Raw genomic sequence first — 17,996 nt, 5'->3', positions numbered from 1 at the left:
ACTGGACCGTGGGTGCTATCCTCAAAGGGGGCATTTTATTATTGTTTTCTTTATAATTTCAGACATATATACAGTGAATTTAGATCATATACCCTACTCCTCCACTCCAACTTCTCCCAGGCCACCCCTCCTCCCCTAAATGGAGCCTCCATATCACACACTACCACCCCCAGGTTCTGGGAACACTGCAGAAGATGGGACAGAAAAATTTCAGAGTCAGAGGGGTAGAAGGACTTCTGCAAGAACAATGTCGCCTGGAAATGACACAGTTGTTGGCCTCATGAACTCACGCATGCAGCTGGGGCTGCCCAGGGCCAAGCCAGTAGACATTCCAGCATGGAGAGGGGGAAAGCTCAAGAGGGGAGGGGCCTTTCTATAGCTGAGCCACCCTGAGAAATGTAACAGTAAGCATGCCAGTTGAAGTGCTGTACCCACCTATTGTCAACACCTGCCCACAGAGTGCCCCAGGTCACATGAAGGGTTGGACACAGCACCAGATGTTTTGGGTTCATCTGAACTAAAATCATGCAGAAGTCAAATATGACCTTTCCTGAATTTCTAAGTAGAAAGAAAAACAACATCTTCCAACTACTTCCCTGTAGACCGGACAAAATCCGGTTGTCATACAGGAAGACCTAGCTGCCTATTAAAGACTGTCCCCTTGGATCTGCTGCTGGTAAGCCCCTAGGAGATGCTAGCCCAGGCTTCCCTCTGTCGGCAGGCTCTGAGTTAGCTCAGCTGCCTGGCTTCCCATCTCTTGGTTCATCATTCCCCTTCCTGTATCAGACCCTGGAGTTGATTCTTGTGTGGGTGAGTGCCCTTCCCCTCCCCAGCTGCCTGATAAAGCTATCCTTGAGATTGAGAACAGAGAGCTTGAGCAAAGCAGGCTTTCTGTGATGTGTGTTGAAGGCGGTTGATTTCAACAATACTTCTGGCCCACACCCCTCCCCTTCCTCTTGCCTTTATCCTGTTATCTCTCACATCCCTGAGTCAGGAGAGTACTTGATTCTGATCTCGGTTCTGTTTTGGTTTTCTTCCTTTTTTTAAACTGTATTCACAAGTTGACCTTGTGCCTTCCAGTGTCATTATCTGATAGCAGAGCAGTCAGGTTGAGCACTAGCCTCTGTCACCAGATGAATAGATGAAAATGTAGCGTGAGTGATTAAAGTACAAATTAATTAAACGTGGTTGGCTCAGCAATCTCCTGCACTTATGAGCTAAGTATTTTGAGTTTAATAATACACTTATCAAGGTTTCGTTTAACTAGACTTATAATTATGCCTTTTAAATATTTTCTCTGCTGCTTGCCACTCTGGGTTTACAAAAGCCCTCCTAATTGGTTGCAATTATTTTAATGCAACAATTTCTGAACCATTTTTATCATCCATTGCTTAAAGATGCAGCTGAGAACAACTTCAGTCACTGTTTTATTGCCGTAGTGCAACACGTGACCAAAAGCAACTTGAGGAAAGAGTTTATCTCAGCTCACAATACTTGGCCACAGTCCATTGCCAAGGAACGCAAACAGGACAGGAACCTGGGGGCATGAGCTGCTAACCGAGGACATGGAGGGGAGCTACTTAACTTCTCCTACGTCCAGAACTAAACTCTATCAGAAATCCAACCCAGCTGCTGCCACTGCAGCAATGGCAACTCAAGCAGCTGATACCGTCTAAAGGCAAGGAGGTCCAAACGTGCTGCTGCCCCACGGCTCATTTTGCCCATTCTAGTTGGCTTCTTTTTCAATTTTTATTATAGCCTGTTTTTAATTTCTTTTTAGTTTTAACACCTTCTTGATGATCTGTAATGCATCCTTATAGAAAATCTCCCAAACCTTCATCTTCTTCCCTCAGCCTCCATCTGCCCTCCCCAGGGCTGCTGGAGGAATCTCCTTTCTGCCTAGGTCTGACCCGATGCGAGCCTCGGTTAAGACTTTCAACAGCACTGCATAAAGACTTGAGGTGCTGAGTGCTGGTGTGCGTGCTGACCCCTCCTTTTCTTCTCCTTCCTGGAAACCCCATTCCCTAAACTTCTCACCCTCTTCCCAGTATCCTGAATCCTGCAATGTGCCCTAAAGATGAGATTGTTTCTGCTCTCCCACCTGGAAAATTTCCTAAAATAGTTCCCCAAAACCTTGGGCTATAAAATTCAACCTTTGGGGGAAAAAAAAAGTCATACTATCTGGGCCCAAAGCCCTTGACATTGAGCTGCCAATATCTTCTACTTCTTTCTTTCTCATCAGTGTTTATTTAAAGACATTACATCATTGTCATGAAAACCCCAAACTTTAGTCATTCTTCCTTCGGCATGCCCCTGCTTGCATCACAACTGTTATTTCTGAATTTCTGGCACTGCCTTCCTAGGTACTAGAGAACGTGAGTACAGAAACCTTCTGATTATTCTATTTGGCGCCTCTCCTTGTCTGCTGCAGGGATATGATGTGGGATTCCCCTCTTTATGCTATGGATATGTTTTATTACCATTGATTAATAACAAAGCTGCTTTGGCCTATGGCAGAGAAGAATGGAGTTAGGTTAATTGGCCTCTGGACCAAAATGGAGTTAGGTGAAGAAAACCAATCGGAATGCAGAAAGAAGGCAGAGTCAGAGAGATGCTCTCCATTGATGTCACTGCTGGATTTAGCCCCTTTTTGTTCCAAGATGGGTCATGTTTTTAACCCTTGTGGGTGTGTTCTTCTGCCAGGCATCTGCTTCTCTCTATTTTTTTTTTCCATGAGAGAAAATTGCTTTTCTCTTTCAAAACCTGGAAACATGAGCTCTCTCCAGGGGCCTCTCCAGCGCTGAGAATGAACATTCGTCTCTTAGATTTTAGGCTGGATGCCCCTGTTGCAATGATGGACACACGGACCCCTGTCTCCTCTGCTCCTTTCATGTGCTTCATGAGTACATCTAGTTCATCTTTTTGTCTTCCCCAGAAGTGACCACAGTGTCCGTCATAGTATTAAGTAGTCAATTGATCAGACAATGAGGAAGAAGAGTCATCTGTGTTGAATCATATACAGATGGTCCCCAGCTATACCTGGTTAGACTTTGGGTCTTTCAACTTACATGGTGTAAAGGTGATATATGAAGTAGAAACCGTACTTTGCCTTTTTCATTGAGATCTGTTCCTTGGCTGGTAATGCTGGGTCAGATCCTCTCTGGCAATGCTCAGCATCAGGGACCATTTCTTGTAAGTCGGCCACAAGGGGAAACAGCAGTGCTCAGCAGTTCTCTCTACTGCTAAGCAGTAACGCCTCGTAAGTCGCGTGCAGTCAATGTGTTTGGAATTGAATGGCATTTTCATTAGTGACAGTTTATCAGGATGTAACCGTGTCCTCAGTCTGAGAGCACCTGTAGTTGAAGTGCCCTCTTTATGTTCAATCATTGTTGTCCCCACCCCCAAAATTGTGCCTCCCCCTGTGTTCTTTGTGTTAATAATGAAGGTTTCCATTCTGCTGTCCCAAATCTGGACATTGAGAATAATCCATCTCCTGCCCTTCAGGTCGCTCAGTCAGTCAGTCATGTGACCTGTGAATAGACTTTGATTTCTACATGCTGCTCAGATGCATCCGTAACCCTTAAATCCTGCCGCTCGGAAACTGCCATGTTGTCCCTTCTCACCAGTATGACTGCCCCAGGATGCCCCGTGACACATAGTTGATTCCACCAGTATTTGCGAGTGAAGGGCAGTCCTATGTCAAAAGCATGTTCAAACCCCAACAGGCAAACTCTCCAGTCCCATGGTCAAGCTCTCAAGGACTGCGTCTGATGCCAGAGACTAGGGAACAACTTCTTATGAAGACAGGAATAATATGGTAGATGAAAGCTGCCGGCTCACCCAACTGCCAGGAAGCAAAGAGACGGGAAGAGGAAAAGTTGGAATACCCTGTTCAAGGGCACACCCCTGAACTTCCTCCCAATGGGCTCCACTTCTAAAGATTGCACCGCCTCCTGATAGTGCCACAGACTGGAGACCAAGCTTAACACATCGGACTTTGGAGGAACACTCCAAATCCAAACTATAACAATATGGCTATTAGTTTCCCAGGGCTCACAGCCTAGAAACATTTTAAAGCAAGGCTCCAGGATAAAAGGAAGTGAGGCCATTGGAAAACTCTAATGGAAGTGTGAATGATTTTAATATTGCCCATTTACCAAAGGAGGGGAACGCTGCTTGTCCAAATCTCAGTGCTTCGAGAGCCTGATTCCAGCAGCAGGGCAGTAAAAGCAGCAAGCAGTGGGTGGTGGAGACAGCAGCACCAGAACAGAAAGCAGATGATGCTTTCTTCCTCCCTTCTTCTCAACCAACAAATATATATATATATATATATATATATATATATATATATATATATCCGCCATATATTGGGTGAGAAACTACCACACTAATAGTTACACCAACTCCCCTGTGAGTCTTCAGATGGCCTCTGGGGAGTTCTGTCACCTGCCGGGTGAACCCCTGACATCTTCATCCTCTTCCTTCCCTGTCACCTTAGTCAAGGATGAATACATTTGATTGGGATGGTGGTGGCATGCCTATAATCCTAGCTACTCAGGAGGCTGAAGCAGGAGTGTTGCTTGAAACTAGGAGGCTGGGACCAGCCTGTATGTTGCCATAAGAACCTGTCTCTTTAAATATTAGCAAATTCAGTAAAGGTGTTCTAGATCTCTAGGGTTTCGCTGACTGTCCCCAAGCTTTCAGAACACGTCGGTATGATTTCCATTCCAAAAGGCAAAGGGAACTCAAGTCACGTGGTCTCTGTTATCTGTCACCATGGAAAAGCTGGCCATCTGTGAGGCTCCCGTTTTAACACTTTCCCCCCTTCTCTTTATTTCCAATCGCTTTCTTGGGAAAAACAAGCCGAGGAAGTGGAGAGGCTGGCGGCCATGCGTTCTGACTCGCTGGTCCCTGGTACACACACCCCACCTATCCGGAGGAGGAGTAAGTTTGCCAACCTGGGAAGGATTTTCAAGCCTTGGAAATGGAGGAAGAAGAAAAGCGAAAAGTTCAAGCACACATCAGCAGGTAAGGTGGCTGCTGGCCTTCTTTCTCATTGGCTATTCGTTGAGTTAAACTCTGCGTCTTAATCTGGAGGATTTGATTTCCATCAGCTGTCTGACCCAAAGCAGAGACTCCAGCCTTGCGATTGCTGTCGCCTTTAATAATTGCTCATATGGTAAGGACTGGATTTTAAGCCTCAGCTGCTTGCTGTTCCTTCTCTCATGTAGGTTTTTCTTTTCTCTTGTTGGATATTTTTTAATTTAAAAATGACTGCTTTTGTTTGATCTATAAATAATCTGGACTTGGAATTCCACCTTTTCTATAATTGAATAATTTCACCCCAGCCCCGACAATCCATTTCTTATTATTCACCGATTGTCACTGCTCCAGTAAAAGTCAACACCCAGCAGAAAATGACTTATGTATGGTTGTTGGCAGATAAGATCGGGTTATTTCATGGAGGAAGAATCATGAATAAGTGATTCTTGGACTAGGCAGAAAAACAAATGATGGAAGTGAATTCTCACCGCATGTGAAGTTAGCCATGCATTTCATAGCTCAGTGGCCAGCTGGGAAATGTTGGGGGAGATAAGCTCAGCCGCAAGTCGTCATTCCTGGAGCCAGGCTTCCTGGGTTCAAATCCAGGTTCTGGTACTTGCTGGTTATAGGAGCTTGTTTGGTTTATTTACCTGTACCTCAGCTTCCTCATCAACAAAACAGAAGGATAAGAATCAGTCCTTTACATGAATTTTTGTTTGTGGAGACTCAATGAGCAAAACAGGCAGCTGTTTTTAAGAACATGAGGATGTGAAGAGAAAAATGTGTAGACAACGACAAGGAGTTTGTTTGTTTTGTGGTTTTTCGAGACAGGGTTTCTCTGTAGCTGTGGAATCTGTCCTGGTGCTAGCTTTTGTAGATCAGGCTGGTCTTGAACTCACAGAGATCCGCCTGCCTCTGCCTCCTGAGTGCTGTGATTAAAGGTGTGCGTCACCACTACCAGACTGACAAGGAGTTTTATCCTGTTGGTTTTAGAGGAGATGGTAGGAAATGTGTGCAGATCGCATTTGATTTTTGTGGTAGTCTTGGGTTGCTATACCAAAATACTACCCACTAAATGGCTTAAACCAAAGATGTTTATTTCTCATGGTCACAGAAGCTTTAAGTCCCAGGTGAAGTTACAAACCATGTTGGTTTCTTTTGGAAACCTCTTGAGTTGGTCAGTGATGGCCATCTCACTACATGCTCACGGACCTTCTTCTTTCTCTGTATGCACAGAGAGAATGCTGTCTGGGTGTCACCTGAGGGGAGGGGGACTTATCAGAGGCCCCACGATCTTGACTTTATTTAAACCTAGCTGGTCTCCAAAGACACACATCTGTCTACATTCATACTGGGGCTTAAGGATTGAGCATATGACCTGAGAATACTACAAGTTAGTGTTTGTTTCTCTTTATGGATGCTGTCACTCCCTGGGCCCTCTTCTAGGCTTTTGTTGTCTTCTCCCGCCGTTTTCTAGAAACGCATCCTGTTATCTCTCCCCAAGGCTAGCATTTCCTCTTTTGGTTTGGCTTCTGTCCTCTGTCCCACTCACAAATGAAACTCTTAAGTGATGGGCTTCTTGGCCTGAATGTCCGTCAACAAATCCAACTACACAAAGAAACTAGAGTAACAAACAGGAAGATTTTGAGATGGGGATAGTTCTCCTGATGGACACTCTCAGTACCTGCTCCCTCAACACCATAGCCCCATAGCTCCGACTTGCTGGCTTCTGGAGTAATAATGAGCTTCTCATTTCATGAGTTTCTAAATCATTGCCCCTCTGGGGCAGTCCCTTCACTCCGACTCTGCCTTCTCTTCCCGTGGATGGAGGCAAACATGATGGTATCAGATAGCTCATGAAATAGTAACAATCTGAAAACTTTACACGTAAAGCTATTTTTGAGAAAAAGTCTCCCCGTCTATAGCCAGTAGACTCCCTAACTTCAAATCCTTCTCGTTGTTCTTGCAGTGGTCACCATAACCCTGCTGTTGGATTTGGCAGCTAAGAATCTCATTTAGATGTGATTTCTGTCTCTTTTTAAAAGACACAGCTCCTAAGTGGACATAGTTGCAAACTGCCCTCTACAGCTGTATACCTGAGCCTAAGTGCAGCTTTCGGACCACTCCAGAGAAGTTTCTTTGTGCAGTGGTTGGCTGTTACTCCAGAAGCTCACAAAGGTCAGAGTGCAGAGAATCAGTTTCTGGAGAGTGTTCAGTCAGAAAGGGTCATCTATATCATGCCTCTTACCCCAAACCCCAGAGAACATCTTAGAAGAGGGAAAAGAGGTCAGGGAGAAATGGGGTGAACTGTACTCCCTGGTTTTGACAGGACCACCGTAGACATGAGCTCACAGCAGTTGTGGTTGCCTCCAAAACACCTTCATGAGCTCAAGCTTGTCGACATCCCAGCGTGGAGCAGGGAAGAGTTCATGCCCATTTAAAAAAAAAAATGAAAAGGAAGTAGAGAGGAAACCTAAATAAAATGTACTCTGTCGATGACATAAGGCAGAAGACAGTAGAACAGAAAGGAAATGGAAGTGTCCTCTGAGGGCCTGTTGACATTGGTTTCTGCTGAGGAGCTATCTTTAAGGTTGGAGCCCTGGTAATTGCCCTTGCTCCATGGGATGTCTCCTCACCCACATATATATGAGCAGTAATAACTGAACTCTGTTAGTTACACAAAAAAGAGAGGGAACATGAGGACTGGCAGATAGCTCTAGGAGGAGTTAGGGGGAGGAGAGGCACGTGAATATGGCCAAAATACATTATCGGCATGTAAGGAATTCTCCAAGAATCAGTAAGATTATACATCAATAAAAACAGACAACTCCTGGATTAGAAGGCTGCTCTATAGAACAACTTTTTACCATACTAGATGGATGAGCAAACCACGTTGCTGAAGCTATTCTAGCTTATTTTAAATCCCATGTTTCACCCTGTAGCATCCCTTCTTCTTAACTGGATTCCAGAATGTTATTTATTACCTTTTCAGAGGAAAAACTTTCTGGGCTAGTTCTTAGCCCAAACGGATAATTTGACAACATAGGAATAGTCAAAACAATGAATTGTATTCTGGTACATAATTTAAAGTGGTGACTTTCCTACGTTTGGATAAGTCACAAATATGAGAACTATACAAGAGGATTCCTAGATTACAAGAATGCAGACTGGTTACCTGTGTTCAGCTGGTGTGCATATGTTTGTTTTGCATGTGTATCCCTTTAAAGAAATTCATTTTCTTTAAAGAAAGTCATTATTCAGTTACTCTTATTGAAGCTAGTAAGACAGCTTGCTCAGGGCCATCACAACAGGTAGAGCAGTCTTTGCAGAAAGCTGAGCAAGACTGAGTAGGGGGGTAATGACTAAGAGAATGCATCTCCAGGGATAGGAGAAATCTTGACTTAAGCAACTAAAGGGTTTTTTTTTTTAATCCGAAATCAGGACAGGATGATCAAACATCACTAAAAAGAAGTGTAACAAAGTATAAAGGATCCCATTAGGGACTAAGGTGTGTCATATATTAAAGGTGGAGGATTCTAGCTAAAATTGGATGCTGCAGAGAGGAACACAGAAATCCAGACCTTTGCCCATCTCCTCCATTGCTTCCAGATCAGCAGAGATGTGAACAGGTATTTTCTGTAAGCTCCTGCTTTCATGAAGCCCCCCCACACACACACCATACCATCCCCATTGCCCTGACACCGTACCATCCCCATTGCCCTGACACCACACCATCCCCATTTCCCTGACACTATACCATCCCACCACTGTGGATTTACATCCCCTCACTGTGAGCCTCTTCCAAGCTGTTTCCTACCAGGTGTTTGGTCACAGCAACTAGAAAAATAACTAATATAACACCGATAACCTTTTTCATTAGCTGTGGCTGTTCATTGCAGCTTTGGATAAAGCTATGGGAGCCATCCTGCATCATAATTTTACCAGTTGAGTAAAAAGAGAAACAGAAAAGAAAAAGAAAAAAAGAGAAAGGATTTGTATTCATGTCCAAGATTTCTGTAACAAGTTGCCATAAACTCAGTGGTATAAAGCCATGGAAATGAGTTGGCTCACAGTCTGAAGACTACAGTCAAGACACTAGTAGGACTGGCTCCTCCTGGAATTCTCATAAAGAAGTCCTTCCACTTCTGTCCATCCTGCTGCTGACTATGCCAGCATTGCTTGGCCCATTTCTGTGCTTCATCTCTGGAAATTGGATTTAGAAATAACATTTAGTAATAATCCCATTCAAAGATACTTCTGAGTCAGGCATGGTGTCTCACACCTGTTAGCACAGTCTTAGGAAGATCTTTTACATAGTGAGTACCAGGCCAACTAGGCCTACATAGTGAGACCCTGTCTCAAAACAACAACATCAGCAAAAAGACTTTAACTTTGTTATATTTGCCATTAACTTATTTTCAAGTAAAATTTTCATGGTCACTAGGAACTTTCATGTGTTCTTTGGAAGGCAGCAGGGGTTAAGATAGACATTTAGATTAGAAAAGGGAACTCCAGTAGATTGGCAAGAATTAGAAAAGCCAATAGACGTCAAGATGCAGAGAGGTCAAAGAACTTCAGACTATTTCTTAGCGAGGTTAGTGGAAGGACAGGTGCTGATGGAGGCAAAACCCACATCCTCAAATAAAGGAGCCTCAAGATAGTTCTATATGGAAACAAAACACAGACCATGGTATAGGCTTACATACCTGCATATCTTATTTATAAAATTATATGTTGGCTTAACTTTGTCCTTGTCAATTGTGCAAGTCAAAAAACTTTCCTGTGCAGTTTTCATGTTAAACTCTTGAACTGACAATTTTGCCTGAGAATGCTTCATTCTTTCCCAAACTGAGATGTTCCCATCCACCGTCTTTGTAAGTGACTGAAGTACTAATACTTAATGGAGTCACAGAACCCAAGGTTGCTTTCCAGTCCCTCATTTCCCGTATTAGCAGACTCTCCCGATACAAGAAGCGGTATGTTAGGACAGCAACTCCCAGACAGCAGTCACTGCTTGCCTGTTTCCCTACCCGCTGTGAGTCACGCTGGCACTCAGCCGTACCCAGCTGACAGCCATAGCACTGAGCCAGAAACAGTAGCACTCAATCGGTGGGACACAGAGATAACCCGCTTGCTTTTGCACATGGGTCTTCTTTGTCAGCTAGTACATACAGAACAGGATCTGGGGACAGGGTATCATAAGGGCTTCCAGAAGCAGAGAGCACCAGCTTCTCCTTGGGCTCCTGAGCCTAAAATTCATTCTGCTGAAAATGCTTCTTACCCTGAAAGCCTCCAGGGCAGCAGCAGCAAGCCAGCCCTTAACCCTGACCTGGAAGTCAGTGCTTCATCTTGCTCCAGGTTGCCCCTTGTCCGTAAAGCCAGAACACCCACAACCCAGAGTCACTGCTGACATTATGAACCCTTTCTGGCAAGCCCATATCTTTAGATAAAACTCCTTAGATAGAGAAGACAGTTTATACTGAAATGTTGGATTATGGCTTTGAACCTGGTACTATGGGCTGCTGGGCTCTTCTAGAAGTCTGCTCCTGATCCTCAAGATGGAAAGCCCCTTCGCTAATCTTAGATCACTAATTCTTCTCTGCTAGGAATTCCTAGCAAGTCACATGATTAAGGGATGTACATTTGGTATTCTTGGAGCAGAGAAATGCAACCTGAGACTGCACGAAGCCTTGTCTTTGTTGTGTAGTGTAGCAGTCCATTGGTAGTTAATGGGAGCACCATTCTTTTCCATAGAGGCAAGATCTGCCTGCCATGTAGGCAAGCTCTGTGGACTGTCACTGGCACAGCTGATGAACTGGGAGTTTACATTTTTCCATGATGGCTTGAAAGGATGGGACTGACAGACAGCACTGAGAAAGAGAGCCAACCATCCGCCTTAGCACCCTCACTTTAGAGTTTCTCAGTCTCTCCAATTCCCTAACAGCAACCGTGTCTCCTCCTTCCTGAGAACCTAGGTTTTTTCGACTTCTACAAACCACAGGAAATGCAAAAAGGATCCCAACTCAGCATGCTTCTTTTATTTGTGTGCAGGCCATCGTCCATGAACTTTGAGTAGCGAGGACAAGCATGGATTGTACTCTTCCCTCCTCTAAAGGTTGTGTCTTAAGGGAAGAACACATAATTAGGCTAGCAATCGTGGGGCGGTAAACGTGATGAGAGAGGAGATGCGCGGAGCCTCTGAGCATGCGAAGGAGACAAGCCACGTAGTTAAAAGTCACCAGGAGAGTTTTCTGGAGAATTACATGATTAACCAGGGAGTAAGACAATGAACACAAGCAAGTCTTCTCTCCTGGCCAAGAGAACAGAGTAGCACAAAGCCCAGAGAAGAGAGTTTAAAATCTGTAGCCTTTCAAACAGGTTCTGGGTTGAAAGGCATTGTTAGCTTAAAGAAGGTTTGGAGGGAGAGGGAAATGGAGTTTGAAAAGCTGGACAGGGGAAGGTGTTGGATACTGATCAGGGTATGTTAAGGAGCCTGGGCTTTATCGTTAAGCAGTAAAAAGCCTTTGAGGCTTTGGGAGGTAGCTCAGGCAGTAAAGTGTTTTCTATGCAAGCATGAGGACCCGAGTTCATTCCCTAGAACCCACATTGAAAAGCTAGATGTGGTGGCACACTCACAACCCCAGGGAGCAGAGACAGACAGATCTCTAAGGCTTGGTAGTACTGGCCAAATTAGAAAGCTCCAGGCCAGCAAGAGTCCCTATCTTATAAAGCAAGGTGAACTGCACCCTAAAATGATACCTAGAATTGACTTCTGATCTATGCACACATGCAACCACACACACACACACCCTTGCACACACATACATGTATGCTCACCTGCACGCTCACACACAACCTCTCAGGAGACTGCACTGCATTTTTTTAAAGGTCAGTCTCTATCCTATGGGAAAAACTTGGCATAGAACCCAAATGTTGTTTTCAAGTATATAATGTCACAACATCTACATATATGTTTGTGACAAAAGAAAATTTAGGGATAGAATCAAGAAGACACCTCCTTAAAGCCACATTAAATGTCATATTAATTGTTCCTGTTGATTCTGGTAGCAGGCAAACCAGCTAGCAGGTGGTCGATTATAAAGTTGGGGAGAAGGGAAGGCAGACTAGACCAAAATAGTGACAGTCGCAGCTGACAACTATGAACAAACCAGAAGGTACTTAGGAAACAGGATGGGCTATATTGATGAGAGATCAAGTATGGAAGGAGGGTAGAGTGAATTCCCCTTGAACTTACTGCTGGACAGTAAGGTAGCAGGCTACTGTTCTCTGTGTCCGAGATTCCCAAGAGAAGGCCACCAGGCAGAATGATACATTTGGTGAAATGCCGACTTCCATGTGTTTTCAAAGCGTCAGATGGAGGGTTGCTGGGGATAGAGCTCTGATAGGGACAGAAGAGATCTGGCTGAGAATGCAGATGGGAAGTCATGGGCACCTGGGTTGTCCTTGAAGCCATGAGATATAAACTGGAAAGCTACTTGGGAAGCAAAGGGGATGGGAGCAACCCCGAGGACCTCTGACCTGGAGGTCATGGGTAAAAACCGAGAAGGCAGACAAGGCTTGATGGGAAAAAAGAGAAATCCAGGAGAAACTGGCAGTGTCACCAAATCAGAGTGTGGGAGTTGAAAAAAGGAGAAAGGTCAATGCTGCAGGTCCTGACAAGATGGTCCCTTGACTGGGGAGTCTGCAATGTTCACTGACCACTCGCCATTCATGTCTTTGGAATAATGATTCTATGGAAGCCACAAGGCTGGAGTTTAGTTAGCATCCATTGACGAGTAAATGAAAGGAGAGGAAATAGATTTTGAAAGTTTGCTTGAGCAGAAGGAGGAGGAAGAGGACGTGAGCATCATCAGAAGGTGTTTTTGTTTAAGGTCCGTCAGATTGCGAAGCTGCACAGTTTGCTTTAACGCAGTGTTCGTGCACCAAGGGAAACTGAAATATTCTTGGGGGGGGGGGATGATTGCAAAACCAAAGAAGTAACACTTCACACATCTTTCAGCCATGACAGCTCTCGTGCTTAGGAAAAACAAACATAAATGTCTGCATCTGATTTCCGTAAGAAAGCGCCGCACCAAGCGGAGTAACCTTCAGCATCTGGCTGGGTCACACATTCCCTTTGGGGGATTGTTGAGCACATTCCATCTGCTTGGATCCTCAGCACTAAAAATAGACAGAAACAAAAAGAGGTCAACCATGGACAGGCCGAAAATATTCTTTCTTGTCTGTCGCATCTGTGACCCACAAAGGGAATGTCTAGGGTTTACGAGGCAAAGTGGAGGTAGGGAAACAAAGGCTGTGGAAATCTGTGTCTTTTGGCGCTGGCTTGTGAAAGATACAACCATTACCTCTCAAAGTGAAGTTTAGCCAGTATTTTTGCTTGTCATTCAAAACTATTACATGCCTTTCCCCCTTTCCCTTAATGTCTCAGTAAGAAGCAGAGAAACTATAGGTACCAAAGAAGTACATTTTGAACTGCAAGTCAGTCATGTGGCCAGCTAGGTTTGTGTTTCAAAATTCATGGTGAAAAGAAGAAAGAAGAAGGTAGTTACTGGGGCCAAGGTGGAAGGACTTAATCCTTGAAGAATTTGCCATCCTTCATAATTGTTCTGCTTATTGGAGTAATATGTAGATTCAGCTTTAAAACAGCACAAGCTGAAACTCTGAACAGCATTGTTCTTCGAGTTGTCAGTGGCTGTGTAACAATATCTTCCATGCTTATTGCCTTAAAACAGCAACCATTAGATCATCCCTCATGACTGAGAGGTTGGCTGGGCTCAGCTGGATGGTTCTTCTGCTAATCTGTTGGGAAATCTGTTATATATTTGGAAGTAGATGGGCTTGAAGTCATTTGGAGACACATGGGGTCATGATGGGGGAGCTAGGACTTATCCCCTGTCCATGTAGTCTCAATGACTTCCTATGTAGTCTTGTCTTTTAGTTTCTCCAGGACACAAATCAGGGTCCCCTAGAGAACAAAAGTGAGGCCCAACATGCTATAATAGACTTAGATCCAGACAGCTGGTAAGATGGCTTCAGGGTTAAGAGGATCTCTTGCTGTCCCAGGGGACAAAAGTTTGCTTCCTAGCAATCGGATTGAACAGCTCACAACCACCTAAGACCCTAAATCTAGAGTAGTGAGTGGGTCACACCCCCTTTGGGGGTGGGAGTGTCAAACAACCCTTTCACAGGGATCACTTAAGACCATGGGAAACACAGATTTTACATTATGATTCATAACAGTAGCAAAATTACAGTTCTGAACAAGGCAATGAAAATTTTATAGTTGGGGGATCCCCACAACTTTTACGTGTGGTAAAGGACCACAGCAATAGGAAGGTTGAGAACCACTGCTCTAGAAGATCCGGTGTCTTCTGGTATCCATGGGCTTATGAGTGTGCACACGCGCGTGCACGTGCATGCACGCAAACACACACACAAATAAATCTCTTTTAAAACAGACAGATTCCGAATTGATGGAGATTCACAGTATGGTATTTTCTAGTAATTAAAGTGAGTCACAGGGCCAACCTAGAATCACCATCAAAGTGGAGTTAACAAGGACATGGTTACTGAGTTGTCTTTGGAGGCCAGCTCCCACCCTTGTTCAAGGCATAACACCTGACAGCTGCCATGTATTCTTCCTGTCAAGGAAAGCATGCTTACACTAGGATGCCAGCAACAACAATGGGTCTGTTGGATTTGCCGTGCCATGGAAAATAAGCACAAATTTGCCCTCGCTTTGTGGACTTTAATCTTACAACAGACATGTGTGTCATTATAATTATTGCTAGCATTGGGTATTGACTCTAGGGCCTCAAGTATGCTTGTCAAGGGCTCTATGACAGAACTATATCTCCCAGCTCTTCACATGGTATTATGAACCACACAGCAGGTAGAGAAACCTGGGGCTCACTACCTGAACGTTTACAATTGCGAAGCTGGGATTTGACTTGGTTTCTATACTATTGCGAACTAGATTGCACTTCAGATCAATGGGTTTTGGAATTTATAATTCACCTGATTTTAAAGACTTAGCTCACCGTAGTTAATGGTGGAACGTCACTATTTTCCTTTCCTGATTTATCTTTATAAATCTGAAATGTGAAGGAGGAGAAGCCTTTTCATAAAAACAGACAAAGTCACCATGGGAGTCTTTCTTAAATAGATTTAAAGCTGAAGGATGAGCAGGATGTGGTGGCCCACTTCTGTAATCCCAGAGCTAGGGAGGTTGAGACAGGAAGATTACAGTTAAAAACCCACCTGGGTTATTTAATAATGATGATGATAATAATAATAATAATAAAGACAGATGGTAGCAACTTACACATTTTAGTACGTAGCCTACAGTGTCTAGTTGAAAGCAACTGCAGTTGGTTGAAGATCTGGATTTGTTGAATGGCTTAAAAAGATTAAATGAATTGAATATACCTAATTGGAAAATCCAAAACCCCAATGATCTACAAGATTTTAAGTTGAATAGTCTATATTTGAAAACTTGATTAATGCACAGAATTAAAAATATGTAACATTACTTGGGTACATTTTTAATATATATGTGAAACCTAAAAATGCTTAGACTTGGGCCTTATCCCCCCAAGATACTTCATTATGTATATATGAATATTCCAAAATCAAAACCACTTCTGGTCCTGAGCATTTGGGGGAAGGGAAACTTCATCTATACCACCCCATAACCAGTTTCATAAAGAGACAACTGCCTTTATGTTTGTTGGGATGCTACCTTATTCTGTTGTATAGTACACAGAAAGAGTAGGTTGGGTAGACAGACACTAATCACGGGGCCTTGTGGAGGGGTCACTAAGTTGTGTGGGGTGGGGCTAAAAGCACTAATTCTTTTAAAAATATTTTGTTTTGCCTGCATGTATACATATGTATATATGCACTGGTACCCAAGGAAGTGATAAGAGGCTGTTAGACTGGCCCCCACAACTAGAGTTATGAATGGTTTTTGGAACCCACCCCCAGTCCCCTGCAAGAATATCAAGTGCTCTTGACTTCTGAGCCATCTTCCCAGTCCCCATAAGATTAATACCAAAAATAGACACAAAGAGTTTGTCGTTTGTCATAAGATGTGACTTTGACAATGAACTTCCAAGTAAGAAGCTGTGTATCAGGAGGTGGTCTTGAGCAATGGATGGGGGGGGGGGGTCACATGGTAGAGTCCAGTTGTTTTGTTATCCAGGGCAGATTTGCACTTGATGTTGTGACTGATTTTCTTTGATATATGGATAAAATTGATTCATCATTAAGTTATTGTGGGGATTAAAAGAGAAAACTCTAATAACACCTTAGGCAAGGGAAGTTTATCTTCCATTATTTTTCTTGTAAAATGATACGTATTTGAAAAGCCCAACACCCAGAACAAAAAAGGGCTTCCCTTTCATTCCTTGTCCCTGAGATGCTGCTCACTCTCTGGGCTCTTGGATCGTGGCAATGTTTGCTGAGAGGCTGGTGGAGAAGCCTGCTTTTAGACATGTTGTGCAGTCCCACAGGGCTGGGATTTGCCCTGTTTTCTTTGGTTCCAACAAATTAGTTCACTAAAGTATTTCCTCACTTCTCTGAACTCACAATTAACTGGGCAGGCACAATGGCCCAGAGGAAGTTGGCCTTCCTGTGTCTCCTTGGTGCCTCACAGGCACAAACACAAAGGGTGGAAGGTGCTGTATGAGGCAAGCATGGCCAGCGTCTCCTTTTGAAAGTCTATGAGAAGACAGAAGGCTCAGAAAGAGATCATACATAATCAGAATGACTATTTGCCTACTTCCCAAACCTGGGCAGTTTCTGTGGGAGTGAATGGTTTTACAACTAAATCTGGGTTGAGAATTATGAACCAAGCCTGTATAAGGAGAAGATGGAGCGTGTATGCATGCACACATGTGAGCACACACACGCACGCACACAAAGACCTTGCAAGCATGTAAGTTACTAAGTCTGGGGTCAGAAAAGAAGTGCTCTCGAGACATCAAAGTTTCAATCAGGACAGACATAGGGACATTAGAATATAGTCCACCACTGTCTCCCCTTTCAGGGAAATGAATTCAAGGCAGTGAGGTTCCCTTGCTTCTTTACAGAATTAAATGTGTTTGCAGTCTTCAGCCCACATTTCTGCCTCTTCTTAATCATTTCTACAATTGGTCTCACACTGGGGGTCAGGCCCAGTGCCAACGTCTTCCATCAATGTCTCCCATACTCCCAGAATTCTTGGTTGCTGTTGTCCTCAGTGCCACCAGGAAGCTTTAGAGATGTTGCTCCACATCTAGGCCCTCCACTCTACGTCTAGGTCCTCCAAGGGTACATGATTAGCACTTCTCAATGGGGCTTCCTCTGGAGTTAAACCTGGGAATCACCCTTGGCTTTTCTGGAGCACTTCTATGTTGAATACTGGGTTTCTGTTTTTATTTTGAGTCAGGGTCTCAGGTAGCCCAGGCTTGCCTCAAACCTATGTAGTCAAGGATGATCTTAACTCCTGATCCCCCTGTCCCCTCCCCCCGAATGTTGAGATTACAGGCATGTGCATGCACTCTCAAGGCTGATTTCTGCAGGGCTGAGGATGGAAGTCAGGGTTTTGTCTATGGTAGGCAGCCACTTCACCAGCTGAGCAACATTCCCAGCACAAATGATTTATCTGCAAGCGTGTGTTTCATAATGCCACGTCCAAGGTAGTCTCACGAGATTCCATCTTCTAGTGATTGTCCTTGCCATTTTAGCTCGTGTGAGTATGTTCTGCAGTGTTTTTATAACATAATTATTCCCTGATGAATTTTCTCAGAAGGTATGTGTGTCCTTAAAGGAGGTTTGGTTCGGGTTTTTGTTGTCCTTCCCTGCCTGTTTCCTTTATAGAGACCTCATTGTTCCCTGTTCAATGCTTGGATTTGGACCCTCTGACAGATACCACCTCTGCTTTGAGATCA

General features: G+C 44.0%; 1 protein-coding gene across 9 annotated transcripts in view; it reads left to right on the top strand.

The window, feature by feature from the left end:
- Positions 1 to 17,996, top strand: part of Phactr1 (phosphatase and actin regulator 1) — a 422,199-nt gene that overhangs the window by 256,247 nt on the left and 147,956 nt on the right. For all 9 annotated transcript variants that reach the window (XM_041632673.1, XM_041632675.1, XM_041632676.1 and 6 more), the window contains one exon: positions 4,864 to 5,028. In XM_041632673.1, the coding sequence (XP_041488607.1) occupies positions 4,864 to 5,028 (165 nt within the window). The remainder of the gene's footprint in view (positions 1 to 4,863; positions 5,029 to 17,996) is intronic.

Source organism: Microtus oregoni, unplaced genomic scaffold, assembly GCF_018167655.1.
Source record: "Microtus oregoni isolate MIOR12 unplaced genomic scaffold, Mior012 000042F_ref0000377, whole genome shotgun sequence".
Taxonomy (NCBI): Eukaryota; Metazoa; Chordata; class Mammalia; order Rodentia; family Cricetidae; genus Microtus; species Microtus oregoni.
The sequence above is the reverse complement of the archived record's forward strand: the minus strand, read 5'-3'. Positions and strand labels throughout refer to the sequence as shown.